The 19,118-nt window shown below is 44.3% G+C and overlaps 2 protein-coding genes across 2 annotated transcripts; both read left to right on the plus strand.

Annotated features, from left to right (window-relative positions):
* The first annotated feature begins 3,124 nt into the window (after positions 1–3,124).
* dll4 (delta-like 4) lies at positions 3,125–12,774 on the plus strand. Its single transcript, XM_084560109.1, has 11 exons — positions 3,125–3,683; positions 3,868–4,128; positions 4,515–4,572; positions 5,217–5,480; positions 7,372–7,432; positions 8,606–8,736; positions 8,952–9,121; positions 9,236–9,455; positions 9,932–10,658; positions 11,051–11,159; positions 11,621–12,774. The coding sequence occupies exons 1-11, from the start codon at positions 3,630–3,632 to the stop codon at positions 11,624–11,626; spliced, it is 2,061 nt and encodes a 686-aa protein (XP_084416235.1). The 5' UTR covers positions 3,125–3,629; the 3' UTR covers positions 11,627–12,774.
* A 4,116-nt stretch (positions 12,775–16,890) lies between these two features.
* Positions 16,891–18,634, plus strand: chac1 (ChaC, cation transport regulator homolog 1 (E. coli)). The gene is made up of 3 exons (XM_084560560.1): positions 16,891–17,539; positions 17,682–17,717; positions 17,849–18,634. Exons 1-3 carry the CDS (start codon positions 17,369–17,371, stop codon positions 18,230–18,232), a joined length of 591 nt encoding a protein of 196 aa, XP_084416686.1. The 5' UTR covers positions 16,891–17,368; the 3' UTR covers positions 18,233–18,634.
* The last annotated feature ends 484 nt before the right edge of the window (positions 18,635–19,118 follow it).

Genomic DNA, 19,118 nt, shown 5'->3' on the forward strand with positions numbered 1-19,118 from the left:
AGCGGAGGAGACATGAGCCTATATGCTTTCCTCAACTTCCATGACACCCACATACAAGCTCAAAGCCACACACACACACGGAAACATCAAAGCTGTTGGAGGAAGACTTGAGCATGAACTGAAGTCTGGTCAGTCCGACCCTGCTGTGTCGCTGAAAAGGAGAGCGCTAAAGAGCAAAGAGCTTTGATGCAACATCTTAATATATGCGAGGTCCCAGCTTGTGGTTTAGAGAAAAGGTCCAAATAGCTTTGGTATGAGTCGCACCAAAGCAGTTGGTTTGTTGCAGGCTCCAGTTGCTGCCTGGCATTGCATAAGAGCGCAAGAATACAATGCTTTTTCAGCGAGGCATGTTATAAATAAAACCGCAGAAAGCATTTGTTGACAGCAGCTCTACTCAGCCACAGCTCCTCTATTGGAAATGTGTCTGACTGTAGAAGTGTTATAACTTCATAAACCGTGCTTTACAGTTTCCTTGTGTTAGATTTTCCACAAATACTTTACAACTCCTTTCCCCTAAACCGTTAATGTTTTTAGACAAAGCATATTGTTCACTAAGAGTGAAAAGGCCATTTGCAGGTAAATCAATATGTGAGATGTGTGTTTAGTGCAAGCACTATAATAAAAGCGAGGGCCATCTGACACTGACAGCATTATGATAAAGTATCACTGGTTTCTTTCAGCTGTGTGAAAAGGAACATACGGCCCACATGTCATCCTCTTTTTTTCATAGTTTTGTGTTATCAGCTGTGCTCACCTGTTAAACCTATTATAAACTGCCTTTGTCACACTTTTTATGGCTGTCATGTTAGCTGGACTGGAGACATATGGCAATAAAAAGAGATAAGTAACATAATAATCACGATTAGAAGCCATTATTGGCAGAATATTCACGGCAACCCTGGAATCACAATTTGAATCCATCCACCCAAAACCAAATCCAAGCACATAAAGTGCAGATGAATACAGCAACGTCCAATTTTCGATCTAAGATTTCACCTCATTAAACCACAAAGAGTCATCAACGTAGTAATGTCAACATGTAACAGAAGTAGCAGCTGAGGGCACACAGACGCAGGAAAGAGCTGTGCGGCGCACGACTCGAAAAGCCAATGCCATTGTGTCTCTGTGGACCCATTGCAGACACAACAGGTGTGTCAATATGACAAGCATTCAACCTATCCGCCATGTCTGCCTCATATAAACACTGAATAAATATAGATGCTCTCCATTTTCACTCTCAGCAGTGCACAGCTATCATACAAAAACAACAGATGAAACGCAAACCTGCAGGGATCAAGGAGAGTTCACAGAAAAAGGATAACCATGATACCCCTTCAAAAGAAACAACAAAAAAAAAACAAATCAGTTTTACACCATGTATCATTTTTTAACTCAGCGATAATGTTCACCATAAAGAGGAAAAAGCAGAGAGATTGAATGTTTTATAAGAGGAATTGTTCCTTTAGATAACAAATTCTAGCATATCAATTTAACAGTTATCAAAATCCAACCCAAAAATGAGTCAGTGATACCAAAGCACTCATGAAAATTATGAAAAGATCCATGTCATTATAGCTTTTAAGTATTATTAGCAGAAAAAAATAGTTACCTAAACATGTCTACACTGTGTTTATAGATGTGGGCTCTTAATGTGGGTAAATGGTACTGCATAGAGGTTTTGTGATATTCCCCAGCCTTCACAACATGGGGAAATAACGTTACTACACGATTACTGTAATTCCCTTTCATAAACGCGCAACTGATGCCAAAGAGAATTTAGATGAACAGGTTGGAGAAAACTGGCTTGTCCCCTCCGTGAACAGACGATAGAAAACGGTGCGTCGGGCTGCCAGTCTCCCACCAGATGGTAAATGAGAGAGACACGGGCGATCGAATAACAAATACAACCAATCAGATTATCAAAAACAAACCAGTGCGCATGGGGGGGAAACGCTGAGGAAACGCGTTGATTTGCCAAATATTTCTACGATTCAAACTGCTCATGTGGAATTTCTTTTGATTCCTCTGGGGATTCATTCGGGTTGATATTCATTTATGAGTCAAATCCAATGTATTCATTTGAGGGAAGTGTTTAATTAACACTTTTGCGCGTTTTATGGGCGTTCGCGGCTTCCTTCATTATTCGAGACTTCGTAAAGTTATTTTTCCGCGTCACGTGGATTCAAGAGTGGAGAATTAAATATTTTGCCTCAGTCTCGGAAAATTCAGGTTCAGCCCTTGAAGGCCACGAGTAGAATAAACCATTTGTACGGATGCAGGTGATAGCGTGTACAGAGGGGGAAAGAGGGAGAGGCCGAGAGAGGGAGAGAGAGCTCATTTGCATACAGCTGAATAGTTATGTCTCCCGTCCCGCACTTTACACCCGCATGAGGGCGAGAGAGGGACACGCGCCGCAACAATAGGAGGCACGCTGCCATTAACCGTAAAATGCATGGGTGGGCATGAAGGGGCACACGCCACCAACGAGATGAAATAAACCCGAAATTTAAATATTGTGAACTTAAACACACCGTAGGCCTGCGAATTTGTGGGTACACTCTTGCCAGTTTATTTATTTTATTGGCGTTGAACATGATTTTTCATTAAAGAAATGACATTTTGAGAGTTAAATTTGGGTTGAGGTGTTTGATATGTTATAGGTCGTGTTTGGTTCCAAAATGCGTAAAAAAATAAATAAATCTTAAAGAAAGTGAAATTCAACAACGATTAAAACCACCTCCTTTAATCCCATTTCTGCTTTCATTGTTTGTGGTACATCCCGAGGGAGACGCGCGCATATGACCCCACAGAGAGTGAAGGGTGACAGTGCGCAAGGCTCCAGCGCTGTAGTAAGAGCTAATTAGGCGTGCGATTGAGTGGAACCGAGGGCAAAACGGTACAGGGAGCAAAAAAGTAATTGAATTTCTTATTTCTTTCCCCAAGTTTCGGCTCTCCTGCATTGTCTTTCTCTCTGTGCCTAATGTGCAAATGTGTGCCCGGCATATTGTGCGACGTGCGACAGTCAACAGATGTTGTGGCTTGTTAATAATCGCCCAGTATCCATGGTGGTCAGTCATCACAGTGCCAGCGCGTATTAAATCTGGATAATTGTTGTTGGGGTGGAAGGGAAGGGGGTTGAATATGTAAAGTGGGCGGTGTCAGTCGGGTGAGTGACAGTTTATGTAATGAGCAGCGCAGTCTATATATCTGGGAGGAGACACACTACGGTTCATTCACTAGTAATAAGACGAGTGATGAACATCCGTGGCGCACTGACGCACCGAGTTCAGCACCAAAACAAGCTCTGAGTCGCGCACACACAGCGGAGTGACCATTGTGGAGTACAGTACCATGCAAGGAGGGGACGCCTGCTGACAGAAAGACGCACGGCTCTGGATATTGGTCTTCCCTCACCTTTGGATAACTTGGAGATTGGAAACGCTTCCTCTGGACGCTTTTGACGCACAGCAACAAGGATCTACTGAGAACTCCCCTGGAGTGGAGGATTTATATGTGTTTTAGAGATTTTCCTTTTCTCCATTTGTTTACCTCGGTGTAAATACTTCGGAATAAGAAGGTTTTGCTGCGTTATTGGCTGGTGACGCGGCTGCCCTGGAGAAACGAGAAGGATGGCAGCCTGGTTCACCTTTACCGTCGCATTCAGCACCACGTTAATATCACAGGTATGAAGGTGGATATACATCTCCCCCGGTGATCTCTCCCGGTGGTCCTGAGACCTGGGAGAAAACACACGGAGAAGAGCTTGTTTTATGTATTTTTTTTTTTTATTCTATGCCCAGCTTTTTCAGAATGCGCAAAATGTAACCGCACTCCGTTCCATTAAATAATATTTCCTTCTCTTTTTAGGTATTTGGATCCGGAGTTTTTGAGCTGGACCTCCACGAATTTAAAAACCACAGAGGTTTGCTGGCAAACGGAAACGCGTGCAAACCCAACTGCAGGACTTATTTTAGAGTTTGCTTGAAGAACTATCAAGCTGTGGTCTCGCCAGGTGACTGCATCTTTGGAAGTACAATGACACCAGTGCTGGGGACAAACTCTTTCAGCGCCAAGGACAGTGGCACTTTACCTAGACCGATTCAAATACCGTTCAACTTTGGATGGCCGGTAAGGGCGTGGAGCGGCACATCCACTTTATTTGTTTGTTTTTATTACGGCCACCCTCTATTATGTTGTTTTCAAGGAACTGCTATGCATTTTGGGAGCGCACCGGTTATTGGTCAGCTCATCTAATCCATATCATTAGGTAATACTCTGGCGACAAACAGATTGGGCTGCTGCGACGTCGTTCATTTCAAAATCCAGAAGGCCATGCAGTGATCACTGTAACACACATGTCTGCATGCAAGCGTAATTGAAAATCCTCTTCTCAACATGCAGCAGCCTCTCAAATACAACCAAAACAAACAAGATCTACCCACTAAAATTCAGTTCTGTTAAAACAACAAAAAAACATATATGATGCTTATTAAGTGCATGTCTTTTCTCTTTAGGGGTCGTTTTCATTAATAATTGAAGCCTGGCATTCACCTTATGGAAATCTACCTGTAGGTAAGTGCAACATCTTTTTACCACAGGAGGGAGCTCTGTCTGTACATTCGACACATGGAGCTCTCCAGTCAGCTTACCATTTTGCACAAAAAGCAAAATTTGAGTTCTTAATTTGCAACTTAGTCACTCAGCATTTTCCTGTTAATTGTTCATAATTTCAGACCATTTTCACGCCTATTCATTCCTTTGTTATGAACTTCAGAACACCTTTTTCATTCTTATACCCAATACAATTGAACTTCCTCTGGTTTATTTTTGGCGTGGGAAAGAGCTGTGGGCTTTGGTGAGAATTCACAGTGCCTGCCAAAAACCCCTGACTACATCTTCCTGTATTTTACACCTTACTCTGTTCCGCCCTTTGGAAGAGAGGACTGGGCCTGGGAATGTTTTTGCTGACGGAAAGAAAAGAGGAAATTTCAACCTGAGTTTATCTTTCATCTAAGCTGTATGGGATTTGATAAGGGATGCAGCTTGGTGCTGGGCAGATTATTAAAGCGAAAGTGAATGACTTTTGAACCGGCAAGTTATTTATGATGCAGTTCTAGACATAAAACCATAATCATCCCAGAACTTGAGCAAACTTTAACCTTAGCCGTCCCCTATTAATTCTGACTTCCTCCTTGTTTTCCTTCTTGACCTTGCAGATGCCAAAAACCAAGACTTTCTGATTGGCTTCTTCGCCATCCAAAGACAGCTGGGAGTAGGAACTGACTGGTCTCAGGATACACAGACAGGAAAGCAGACAGAGCTGAGATATTCATACCGGTTTATCTGCAACGAAAGCTACTACGGGGAAAGCTGTTCCAAAAAATGCACGCCTAGGAACGACAGATTTGGCCACTACACCTGCACCCGAGATGGGCAGTTATCCTGTCTGCCTGGCTGGAAGGGGAAATACTGCGAAGAACGTAAGCAGTCGCTCACTGTCTATGAGTAGCCTGACAAACATTTTTGCTTCAGTGTCTGTAATTGTTTAAGCTCCTGTTTTGGTTGTGAGTTTGACTACGGCAATGTATTTTTTAATATGAGGGCATGCAAGATTTGGTGGACAGCTCTTACCTTAAAACAAATGTTATCTCATGTCCACGGAACTGATGACTCTGTCTCCACTGTGACTTATGACCTCTGTCCTTCATTATCATGGTTTGCACCTAAAAACAGAAAGGACTTTTCAGCATGTACAAGTTCACAGATCTCACATATTCAAATGTTTGATGCTTAAGCCATAGGTTATCATCACTGAGGCTGCATGATGTTTAGTAGACATGACCTAATCATGTCTGGCAAGTTTGACAGGCAATTTTGGTGTGTGTTTTTCAAAGCTATTTTCCCTGTGTAATTTGTAATCATATAATTCTGATGTCTAATTGGTTGTGGGTTTGTGAGGATGGTTTTGGTAACTGACAGTTTAGCGTGACAACAAGCACATCATACTTGTGCAAACCCACTTGGCCAAATCGTAGACCAACACTCCCATGATCTAGAAAGCTCTGAATTAAGTCTAGGAGGAGGCCCAACGCCATTTGGCTCCACAATACTGAGGGCCCCCTTTCACCGAAAACAAATTAATCAAAGAGTAGATTGGAAGGAGGCACCAGAGAGAGTAATAGCTACCATGTGCTGGATGTGTGACCACATGGGTGACGGTGGATCTGTCATCCTTGTCACTTGGCGGTGAAAGAGAAATTGGCATGTGCTATTTTGACCGTGGCGCCAAATTCTAACCAGATGGGCTCACGTGTTGCAATTACAGGCACATCAATCGCCAGTGACTACAGAAAATATACAGGAGAAAGACAGATTAAGCATCTCTCAGACACCATAATTTCCCTTCTCTCTAACACTCCCATACATAATTTTAAACAAGCCTGGTCGTTTGGGTTTTAGTATTTTGATACATTTCAGAAGGTGGTAGTTTTAGGCAGGTTAATGCAGAAAAAAGCTGATTTCAGCTCAGAAACGTAGAAAGCTAGCAGTCAAAACAATGCTAATTAACAAATGGCTAATTAACACAAGCTGTTTCTTGTTGGTACTCATATTATTTTACACAGGTGACCGTTTACCTTCTGTTTGTGTTGATAGAAAGCGGTGGTCAAATGAGAACAAAGAGCTCTAAAAAAAAAAAAAAAAGAATAAAATATATTTTTTTTTTTTTTTTTAAGTTTCAGAAAATACTGTACCGCGCGTGCCCGGTAACATAATCCGCAGGCGGAGGGTGGGGCGCGCGGGCACTGATAGGAGGAGCCCGAGCGACTGCACGCGCCAAGGTTAATCGCGGCATTATTATCCGCCACGCGCCACCGATGTTTAGTCCCCTCCATTGTTTGGCGCGCGGCGGTGGCAGCTGCAAATATGGTTCTGGCAGACCACAAACAACAATAGTGACAGCTGTCTGCTATTGAGAGCGAGCATCTGTTCTGGACTAAACCGGCCGCTTACTGTCAAGTCGCCTGATATGTGGTCCCGCGAATCAGTGTCATGAAAGACCGGTACACTTAAAGCAGGACAAACAAACTCTCAGCCGGCGGCAGCTGGGGGGTGTGGCAGACAGGTTTAGATCAAATGAGGAAAGTTGAGACTCTAGTGTACTTCGACACACTGGCCTAGGAGCTGGCTATTTCAAGAAAAATGTATGCCTTTGTAGCCTTGGTAGTTATTATTATATCGTGGGAGCTTGTCTGATACTTATTTGAAAATTGTCTGACAAAGTAACAGTTGTGCTTTAACAATGTGGTACACTAGCAAAAAGAGCAGCAGACTCATTTTAATGTTTGCGTTTCTCCCTTTTGTTTTCTGTAGCTATCTGTCTGGAAGGCTGCAGCGAGAGTTATGGAAACTGCTCCAACCCTGGCGAGTGTGTGTAAGTATTAATAACTGCAAAGTGTTGAAAATAGGTGTGGGCTTTTGTGCTGTAAGGAACACATGTGGGAGCAGTGGGAGCTGGCATGCAAAAGCTGCGTCTCTCTGAGAACATTACACTCATTTGCCAGTTCATTAGGTACACTAGTGAAAACATATGCAGTCGTGCATAAATCTTAGCTTCATGATAGTTATGGTATTTAGCATTTGTTTGAGAGAGCTGTTGATTCAACTGTGTTTCCATTTTGGAGGCTGGTGGTTTGTTTTACTATTGTATTGACTGACACGTTTCTTTTATGTTGGCAAGCCCATTTTAGTCAGTGGACTAGGCTAAATAACAGAAACACTTCTGTGTTTAATTCAATCCAGTTTAACAGCACCACAAACTATATACAAAATGATGGTACAGTTGAATTACCACCTTTCTGATGCTGTTTCAACATAAACTGAACATTGTAACAGCCATGAAGGAGGATTTATTGCAGGACTGTTATACTGGAATGTACCTAACGAACTGTTGCAGCTATTTGTGTGTCTGTGCAATTCACGGAGAGAGGTTGAAGTTCACCAAACCCACAAAACGTCAGTACGAGTTCCGTCTCCATTCTTTGCATCACTCACTGGCTTCTCTGCTTCCCATGATCCCATCATGTCACTACCCTGTCTCATTCACTCACTCACTCACCAGCAAGGATCATTCGCACACACAGAAATTCCGCCCGATTTTTCACTTTGCCCTCTTTTTAGACGCAATCCTTCTTTCCCACCGCTAAAACCGACCCAAACTGAGGTTAAACCCTGTAGACACCAAACACAGCAAAGCTGCTCCCATGTCTCTGCTCACCAAGCGAAAGAAAATAACCTTAAAAGTGCATCTGAAGTCCCACAGTCTCAGAGCTGGAGCACACTGTGCTGAGAAACAGATATTTACGGGAACTATAAGAAAAATGATTTCGTCATGATATCGTTTATTGCTTTCAAGAAACGATATGTAATTATGTAATAAGGTAGTGATAAAACTGCTGATGCATGATTAATTACAGTTAAAGCACTATAGAGTAAACTGATGTCAAATTAACTTGACCCATTTCAAATGTCGTGTTCAGTTATCTTATTAGGATACCTACAATACGAGGAAAACGTGAATAATCAACATATTTTTGTTGTTCTTCAGATGCAGAGATGGCTGGCAAGGCACATTCTGTGACGAGTGTAAGAAGTACCCGGCCTGTAAGCATGGTACCTGCCAGCAGCCATGGCAGTGTTACTGCCAGGAGGGCTGGGGAGGCCTATTATGTGACCAAGGTACACCTGACAACTTGAACCACTGCTGCTGCTCCTTTTTAAAAGATGCTCTCAAATTACTTGTTTTCATTTGAATCAGCTTGAAAGCATTAGTAAATTAGGTTTCCTCTTAAGTGTTCTATTCATAGCTTTATACACATCTGCGGGGAGATCGTTTCTTCCCCCCCCCCCTCTCCTGCAGGCAGCCTGTAAACAAACACTCTTCTCTCCCCCAGACTTGAACTTCTGCACCCATCACCGTCCGTGTGTGAACGGCGCCACCTGCATGAACACGGGCGAGGGAAGCTACACCTGTACTTGCTTGCCAGGTTTCACGGGAGTCAACTGTGAGCTGGAGATGCAGGAGTGTGACAGCAACCCCTGCAGGAATGGAGGAATATGCACGGTAAGTAGTCTAAATGATACTTGTCGAGGTTTTTATGAGTTTATGATTCACGTCCTTTTTCTTTTTTCTTTTGATATGCTGACTCATTTTTGCTTTCTCTTTCCATTTCCTAAGAATCTGGAGAATGGCTACATGTGCACGTGTCCCCCAGGTTTCGAGGGCTCCCACTGTGAGCACGGCCTGCTGACGTGCGCGGACTCCCCCTGCTTCCACAGTGGCAAGTGCTGGGAGAAGGACAATGGCCGCAGCTACATGTGCGAGTGTCCCCGCGGCTACACCGGACTCAACTGCGAGAAGAGAGTGGACAAGTGCACGTCGCTTCCCTGCGCTAATGGTACAGTCTTCCTCTTGTCTTTGCCCCCCTCCCCTCTCCTTTCTGAACTTCCCCTCGCTCTTTCTCCCCCCTTCAAATTCCTGCAACTGGAAGCAGTGTGGAACAACAGGAATTGGTGGGAACTTGGTGTCTATTGTCCTCCATATAAACACTCAGCAGCTCAGAGCCGCAGCTTGTAAATGTCACCACAGCTTGCTGAGGTTGTTGATGAAAGGGGACAAATATCCAGCGCAGTTCAATTTCTGTCCTCTTGTAAACACAGAGGGCTCTGGGATTGTTCTGCGCTGGCAGAACAATACGCAACGCTGCGGTCACACTGTAGGTTTGATGGAGATGTGTGAACTCCAGCGGCCTCTTGGGAGGGTTTAAGGAGATCCTATTCCTTCTGATTCTGAAATTCCTTGACGTCGAAATGTTTCACTTCAGATGCTCTTGTTGTATTTGTTGATACTTACTGACCGCCTCCTCCTCTGTAGGTGGTCTGTGTGTGATCCATGGGGGCCAGCGTATGTGTAGCTGCCGCGCAGGATTCATTGGCCTCCACTGCGAAATCAACATCAACGAATGTGCTGGTAATCCCTGCCTTAACGGAGGCACCTGCCTAGATCGTATCAACGACTACACCTGCTCCTGTCCGGCGGGCTACGGTGGGCGCAACTGCGACAGAATCTTGGACGAGTGTTCCCTTCGACCCTGCCTCAACGGTATATGCACTGGAGGAGGGGGCCCAGGGAAGCCCCCGGCGACCTGCATCTGCAACTCTGGCTACACTGGACCACGGTGTGATTTCTTCGCTGCCGTGACCTCACCTGCAGACATTCAAGATGGCTTCCAGTGGGCGGCGGTTTCCCTGGCTGTGGGGCTGGTGGCGCTGCTTGTGCTGCTGTGCATGGTGGGCCTGGCTCTGCGGCACATCCACAGGCAGTCCCAAAGGCAGAGGGGAGAAACAGAGACTATGAACAACTTCTCCAATGTTCAGCGAGATAACCTGATCCCAGCGTCCCAGCTGAAAAACACCAACCAGAAAATCAGCCTGGAGGTAGACTGTGATTCAGAGAAATCAAACTTTATCCATAAAAACTATCACTTGGACTCTTACAACTCTAAATCAAAGGAGTTCAAAGATGAAAAATCACAAGAGGATAAAAGTCTTATTTACGACAAGTGTTTAGAAGATAAAATGCCCTTGAGTAGAATGTACAGGTAAGAGGACCCACGCTTTTAATCATGCATATTTAACCTTCAGCTGTTCTCTATTATACTCCTATCTGGGCTGTGCAAATGCGTTTTTAAGCACTACAAAATTTCTATTTATTTAATCCATACAGAAGTGTCTGTGTAAAGCTCTGCTGAGTACAAATAGCTGTTGATGACAGTTCTCGCTGATTGAATGTCATGAAATGGCTGGCTGAACAAAAGAAATGTGTTTTTGATAGAAACTAAGCATCATTCTTCATTTTGTTTATGTGTATATAGCAACTGCTTTGCTACAAACTGCCCTGTCTTCTTTGCTGCAGTTTCTGTTTACCCCTGAATCATAGCTCTGCCATGTGCTTCTGGTTTGGGTTAACACAAAGTGTGATTTGTGTTTGCAGTGAAAAACCAGAGTGTAGGATATCTACGATATGTTCCTCAAGAGACTCCATGTACCAGTCGGTATTCGTTATAGCAGAGGAGAGGAGGGAATGCGTCATAGCAACCGAGGTAAGCCCAGAAAAAGTTCATCAGCATTTTCTAAGCCCATTTGAGCCCGATCTTCCTTCGTGCGCCATCCCTCACTAGCGCACCAACATCTTTGACTGAGCAAGATGACATTTGTGTACTCTAGTCTGGTATTTGGACATATGCTGGGGAAAGCCCAGTCATATGCATTATTACTCTGTAAATTATGTCAGCTATTCTTTATCTTGGCCATACAATGACCTAAAGTCTAAACTTATGATGATTCCTCACACATGTTTGGCTCTGCTTGGTCTCAGAGGTGCGATGTTTTACTCCTGTGGCATTTTGAGGGGTTCTTAAGATTTTTATTTCCAAGCTAAATATAATGGTGGGGCTCAAATAGCACAGAGAAATCTTATTCGTCTTGGGGTTTTACTGTATTTACATCGTCCAAACGGCAGCATTGTTTCACTCCAATTTCTTCCTCTTTTTCTCCCGTATAGGTATAAACTGTGAGGGGTCAGAAGGCAAGGGAGCGAGGAAAAAAAAAGACACAATCGAGGCAGAATATAATATTCTGGATTGTTTACAAATGCTGAGAAGAGACTGGAGATTGTTTTAGACGTTCACTGCTGCTCTGGAACACTTGAGAACTGGAGAGGGCGGAAACCTCTGCTCCGGACAGAACTGAGAAACTTTATGTTGACCGAGTGTTTGTATGCAAAACATGTACAGTGAAGGACCTCTCTCAGTTGTGACAATGTTTAAACGGACTGGCGAATAGACTCAAGGTGTGAAGACTGACAGAGCATCGGTGAAATATTTTTATTTATAATCTCGGCCATCTTGGACAGTAAAAGGAGGCGAAGGTGGATCGTTGCCCCTCGTATCTGACCCGGCCTTGTGTGATAATCATGATGACTTTGACAGCCAACCAATCAGTATAAAAGGTGCCTAAGATTAGACCCCTCGGGAACCCCCAACCCCCTCCAACACACACACACACACACACACACACACTCACTCCTGCCAGTTTCGCCTGCTATGCAAGACTCAGGGTCGAGATGAGTGAACTCACCCGCGGTCACAATCCAACCTCACCAACGCTGAGAATTATGAATGTCTGAAACGAAATCTTCAGCTGTCAATCATGTGGAAAAAAAACAAAACAAAAAAAAACGACCGGTTGGACTCGTGGATGCAAGGGTGAAGATTGTATGCTGCCCCATTTCACTAGAAGCCTTAAAGAGAGCGGGTTTGAATGCTAAATTTTGTGCCCTTGTTTGTTCTTGGATCATTTGCACTACTGAAAAAAAAGTGAGTGGGGGGGGAAATATTTTTTAATCAACAGGGACTTGGAAGAGAAAACCACAGGAGCGCAATAGTCAGTGCCAGCAAGATCCAAGAGAAATGAAAAGTGCGCATAGAAAAGTGTTTTTTTTTTTTGTTTTTTTTATGCAACCCGACATGAGGAAAACAAAGAGACTCGAAACAAGGAGAAAAGACTGTCACACCACTGCCTGCCTATAATAAATTTCAAAAGTACAGAACCAATAATGTAATTTTTTAAAATGATTATTTCCAGAGTTTAATTTAAATATGACACACTGCTCTTTATATGTTTTATAATATTATTTTGTATATAATGCATATTTATAAGGACCAAACTTCTGAAGAATAAAACTTCCTTGGAAACTGTTTGTCAGTAAATGGAAAAGAGAATTATTTTTGAGGTGTTTTTAAATAATGACTGCAAATGATGATCAAATGTGTCTTGTATTTATTTATTTATTTTAAAACTGCAGCTGAGCTCAAAGTGCTCGATTTGGATCCAGATTACAGAGATGGATTTCTTAAATTGTGAGCACATCTCTGAATATGAAATTCAGCTGCTCCCCTGCTGCCGAACACAACATCATCATCATGTGTAATGTTTTGGACACTGGAGACATAAAGCCCCCCTCGACTGTAGCATCACTACCTCGAGTAATTCCTGGAAGCGCTCTAGGCTCCAGCAGCCCCACCCCTCGTTCTCTCTCCGGCCCTAAATTGGCTTGAAATTCAAATCCGTTTCCACGGATACCACCCCCTCAAGCTGGAAATGGTGAAACAAAGCCAGGCGCAGGGCAAAGGGGAACACCCCCCCCCCCACCACCACCCCCCACCCCCCAGCCCCCTCATAATGCTCGCACACGCATCCGTGCGCACTCACAGCCAACCAAACAGATGCCGTGGGGGAGCACGGAGCGAGTCTGTAGTGCCATAAAAACAGCAGCATATGCCAGGCCTCTCGGCCCGTGTGCATGACCCACAGACCTCCTCCCATAAAAAATACACTCAGGCACTCGCAGGCTCCCCAACTGCTTGCCTCCCCTTCAGGGTTAAGAGCAATATTTCAATGCCCGGCCCTGTACCACCCACTCCTGCAAAACAAAGCTAGGGAGAGGACCTGGCACCGGGGCCGTCGGCAGAGGGGAGGGCGAAACCAGATGGGAGCCAGCGGAGCTACAAGGAATTCACATAAATTAAAAAAAGATCTCTATTATAGAAAATTTGACTTGCCAGAGCGATCCGATCAGTCTCGTGACCCTTTGCCCTTGGAAAATTGCCACTTTTCCATATGGCTTCAAACAAGACAGCGCCGTTGTGTGTTTGAATTGTTTTTATTATTTTTTGTCCTGGCAATGCTTCATTCGCGTTATGAAAACGTCTCCTGCCTCCAATTAACAGAAATCCTGCAACAGTCAACACCCCCTAATCAGCAGCAATCAACACTCGGCTGAGAATCTGGAAGGTTTTTCCCTCGCACACATCCTGTCAGCCTGTTGACCTAGGCATCCTCATCTAAAGGCTTGTGTGTGCGTGCATTTAAAAAAAAAAAGAAAAAAAAAAAGAAAAGGTTTGGAGCAGAAAGCTTCCGGCCTGGCTCAGGAAAAACATACATGTTATCACAATGATTAATCGCCTGGTTAAAGAACCCCCCCACCACCACCTCAAGATTTCTGCATGTTACCCAACCTAGCCTGATAGCACGAGAGGAGTTTCCCACCATCATCATACTCACACCTATACGCAGACACACACCCTCATTCACACTTGATCGCACATGCTAGGGCTCTGCTCTTTGGCCTCTGGCTGTCCGTAACACAGCCGAGCATTTTCATTGTGTTATAATCACAGCATCCTGTTTGTGACCTAGTGACATCAGTTCCTGTTTCCTCCCCTGATTAAAAAATGCAGAACATGCCGGTGCGGGCCGACTGCTTTTCTCACGCATCGCTTTTCTCGGTTCTGCGCTCGCTTTTTGCACAGATGACTCGGGTATCCAGGAAACAACCTCCAAACAAGCGAGAGCGGGGACAACCACCACAATCGTAACTATTTATTCCCAATCTGGGAAAAGCGGAAAAAAACTCATGAACTGATGTGATAAGCACAGGAGTTTTTGAATTCTAGTCCAACCTCCACTTTCTTTTTTTCCCCCTCCCAAGGACTGTAGACGTGACTGTGCATCAAACTCAAGAGTCTAAAACTTAACCACATATTTGGCAGCTTTATTTCCTTATTTGGCTTTATATAAGTGACTAATGCTTTTTTGAACATGCCTGTTCAATCTCCAGAAGGCCTGCCCTAACCCTTACTTGTAGTTGTCTTATTAATTAACACTAGGTGTCAGTAAAACCCCCCCACACAGGAAACAATTGATCCATGCATGCCAAAACAAAAACCCTGAATACCCTCAGGTTTAACTTCATTTAACAGCAGGCCATAGTTTAATGAATGCATGAAACAGGACTACATTTGCAGTATCTAAGTCATGCAGCTATACATTATGAAAAATTATATGATTTGAGACATAACTTTAGCAAAATCGAACTTGTTTTCTAGACGTATCCTTGCATATGAAGTCCTCTGTGGCAGGACGTACTTTTAGACCCGACCTGTCCCAGTAACCAGGCCTCGAGCTCCTGACTTACCAGGGCTTGCTTGCATCATACTCAAAAACAACCGGTGCTGCAGGAGTGATATATGCAGGATGGCCCTGTTCTTTAACCACAGCGGCGACTCGTTTTTCTGCATGCCTCACATACAGCTGCAACAAAAAGGCTTAAATGTATGTAGATAACAGCCCCAATTCCACACAAGTAACTACATAAGCTCCTATACTAGTCAGGGGCTCAGATAATGACAGCCAAGACAAGTTAATATTTGGTAAATCTACATGTCGAAACATGAAGCGGTGCACAAAATTAGTTACAGTATATATAGTGCTGTAAGTCAACTCTTCAGTATGTGGCGGCAAGAGTAGCCTTAGGACACTGTAGCAGTGGGTTTTATGAGTGGATGGACACCAGAGGCCAAGACATCATGAGATGGGACCTGGTGCATGACACGGGGTCGCTTGAAGGCATGGACTGTGCTGTGCTTTAGATTGATGAAGAGCTGATACAGTTCTCTGGCCTCTTATCAAGACAGATAATACCAGCTATTTATAGATAATCTATGTATTGAGCACAGTTGAGCCTATGCTATTATCAGATCCACAAGGAGTGGTGGGCATTTTTACACATTTGACCACAACTGTCTGTCCATCTCTCCGTCTCACCCTGGCTGCCATTTTGGAACTTCTCATTCACTTTTAACCTTTATTTTCTTTTTTGGGCTTTTGTTTTTTTATTTTTGGGGGGTATTTTAGAAGCGTGTCTTCTAGACTAGAAGGGTTAGATTAGATTACACCAGAAGAATCCAGTCTAACCCTTAGGATCTAGGAAAACTGCCATTCCTCATGGCCGTGCACTTGGCTGCCAAAGTAGGATGTTTGTCGAGCACATTGTGTATATAAAGGAACCAGTGTGCTTGTGTGTGTTTACAAAGCTGGACTCATTCGTCAAGAGTAGAATTCCTGATTACAACAGAAGGGCCTTCTGGTAGCAGGCAATTTACATGTGGCGTGGTAAATTGACCCTCCTTGCTAGATTAAAGTGTCAAAAAATATCCAAACTGTGGTTCTGCTTGATGTAGAGAGAGAGTTCATGTTTGAAAATACCTTCATGTTTCTTCAGGTTTCTCTCCTGGTTCCAGAGGGCCAGCGTGAAGTGAGGCCACTGTGTCCTCACTGCTCGGTGACCTCTCTCTTGGCATTGGATCTTTGCACTGTGGGACTAGATTACAGTTTGCACATGTTGTGCCTGGTGTAAACATTCCCACTGGAGGATAATTAACTCCCTCACACGTCAAGGTTGTTTTCCAGTAGTCCTGTGGAAGGACATATCTTATCAGATAGAAATATTTGTTTTTCCTTTGTTGTCAAACTTCGATATATGTTTAAACTGTTGATTTGAATTCTTTGTGGCAAACACTGAGATATAAAACACTCGGCTCCCTTGGGATTCTCTCCTAAATCACGTCTGATGCAACGTCTTGGTATGTTGCTTGGTTTCTGCCGTGGCCCTGAAACGCTGTGGGAAGTTGCATCAGCCAGATCAAGCCGGAATCACTAAAGGGAGTGACAAAGTAGGCTACCAATCAGAAATCGAGTCAGTTTGAGTGACAGTCCATCAACCAATCATATTAAAATAGGGAGGCGGCTCTCAAATCAAATCTTGACCAATAATACAACGAGTTTGGTTTCAAATCCCGCCCTCTACGGCGCACCGAAATCTGTTTGGTTAAAATGTGTTGGAGGGCAAGTCTCCTTTATATATGATTGGTTAAAACCGCTAGAATAGACACGCCCCCATGCACCGGACTGTATAAATGTATGAGCGGCGGAGCGCCATGTTATCGAGGAAACGCGTCAGATGAGAGCGGCGGCCGGGCTGAGGCACCACGAAACACGACGCGTTTAAAACGGTAATTTTTCTAAAACCTCGATCTTTCAATTAGTTATTTTTTAAATTTATACTGTCACCGGTCGGCGCAGCAGCTGGCCGAGACAGTTTTTGATTTTTTTCGCCCAATTAACTTGAAGGCCAAGGCGGCGGCCATGGATTTTTAAGGCGTAATGCGGCACTTCTAATGCAATGGCAATGCATCAGGCAATGCAAAATCAACCGCGAAATTCCATCTTCGCAACTGCTAAGCAGTTGGGCTCCAATACCGTCCGCGGTATACCGGCGAGCCAACCGGTACCTCTGCTCCTGGACCGGAGGAAGCTAACTCTAGCTAGCTAGTCACCTTAGCTAGGAATACCGGTTTGAAAATCAAGTTAAAACCATCGATTCATCTAAACGTCAACACTACCGATCAAAATGAAACCTCAAGATATCATCGCCGGGAAGGCCAGCCTGTGGATCTTCGGGTACGGGTCACTGGTGTGGAAGCCTGACTTCAAGTACAAGAGGAGCGAGGTCGGCTACATTAACGGCTACAAGAGACGTTTCTGGCATGGAGACAACTTCCATCGCGGGAATGACGAGTCGGTAAGATGTGTGACGTGTTTGGTTACTTCATTAGTTAGTTGGCAGACCAGCTGCTGTGATGCTGTGATGGCAGTATGTGCTCGGCTCAGACTGTGTTAGGCGTTGCCCGTGACGTGACCTGTTTCTCTTCCCCTCTCTGCAGCCCGGAAGAGTGGTGACGCTGATCGAAGACGATGACGTAAGTGGAAATATTATCTTCCTATTGGCTGACTGCAGCTGTGGACTTTCCAGGCTTGTGGAAATCCAGTTTACCCCCTACTAAACAGTAGTTTAACAAGCTTTTTTTTTTTTTTTCTTTTCTTCTCACAGGAGAGCACTTGGGGTGTGGCGTTCGAGGTGACAGGCTCGCAGGTGGAGGAGTCCCTGAAGTACCTCGATGTGCGCGAGACGGTCTGCGGTGGCTATGTCACCAAGATGGTGGATTTCTTCCCCGAGGGGGAGGACAAGTCTCCCGTCCAGGCGCTGGTGTACATCGCCACCACCGACAACCCCCTCTACCTGGGGCCGGCCAGCCCGGAGGCGATTGGCGCCCAGATCGCGATGTGCAGAGGGAAGACGGGCCACAACCTGGAGTACCTGCTCCGACTGACCCAGTTCATGAGGAGCAGCTGCCCCCACGTGGAAGACCACCACCTGTTCTCCATCGAGACCGCAGCGCTGACTGTTGTGTCCTACCTGTTGGCAGCACAGTAGCTCGTACCCTTTGTTTCACTAGCTGATGGTGGATGAATACACTCAGACGAGAGGCTTGTCTGTTTATGTTCAGTTTACAATACATCAGATGAATGCTACTAAAGTGATGAAAGGGCATTAGTTTTTGTTTTAAAGCATGTTCCCATGTCATAAGCCACTTTAAAATCTATTTATTGTGTACCATAATGTTGACTGTAAACATCTATACGGTTTGCTTTAAAAGGCACACCGACCATTTGCACAGTTCATCTTCCGTCCGGTTTGTCCATATGGTACATCAAGCGGTTACCTTTGGGAGTAAAAATCCAAATGCGTTTCACCAGATGGCTGCTGTGATGTTTTCAAAAGGTGCTTGTATCAACTTTCCATCAAGTGTGAAATGCCAATAAAAGTTGAAGAGAATTCTTGTTTGTGTTTTTAGTTGTGATCGTCAACTAATGAGCTGAAGTTGATTCTGGCCAACATGGTCTTTAAGTGATGGAAATGAAATCCACAGTTTCTGTGGCTGGGAATATCCTGGCCTTATGAAAACCTATGAAGTAATCAAAGCACATAACCAGTGATGGCCAAGCCCATTATGGGATGTAAATAATTCCCAAGACTGACTGAAGCGTTACTGTAAATACTTTCACTGCAAAGCCCTTAAAATAAAATTAAGCTATCTGAAAGTGACAGATCACTCCTGAAACCCTAGACAACACATTTCTAAGCCAAGGGTTATAACTTGAGATGAGGGAGAACTGAACACGAGTACACATCCCATACGTCATGCATACATGGCCTGGGGATTGTTCCATGAAGCAAGCTTACTGAGAACCAGCCAGTACAAGCTGTGTTCCATGAGGCCGTTTTCCAAGTGTGACTGGTTTGCAAAAGTCTCCCAGTA

Source organism: Chelon labrosus (assembly GCF_963514085.1).
Source record: "Chelon labrosus genome assembly, chromosome: 14".
NCBI classification, from domain to species: domain Eukaryota; kingdom Metazoa; phylum Chordata; class Actinopteri; order Mugiliformes; family Mugilidae; genus Chelon; species Chelon labrosus.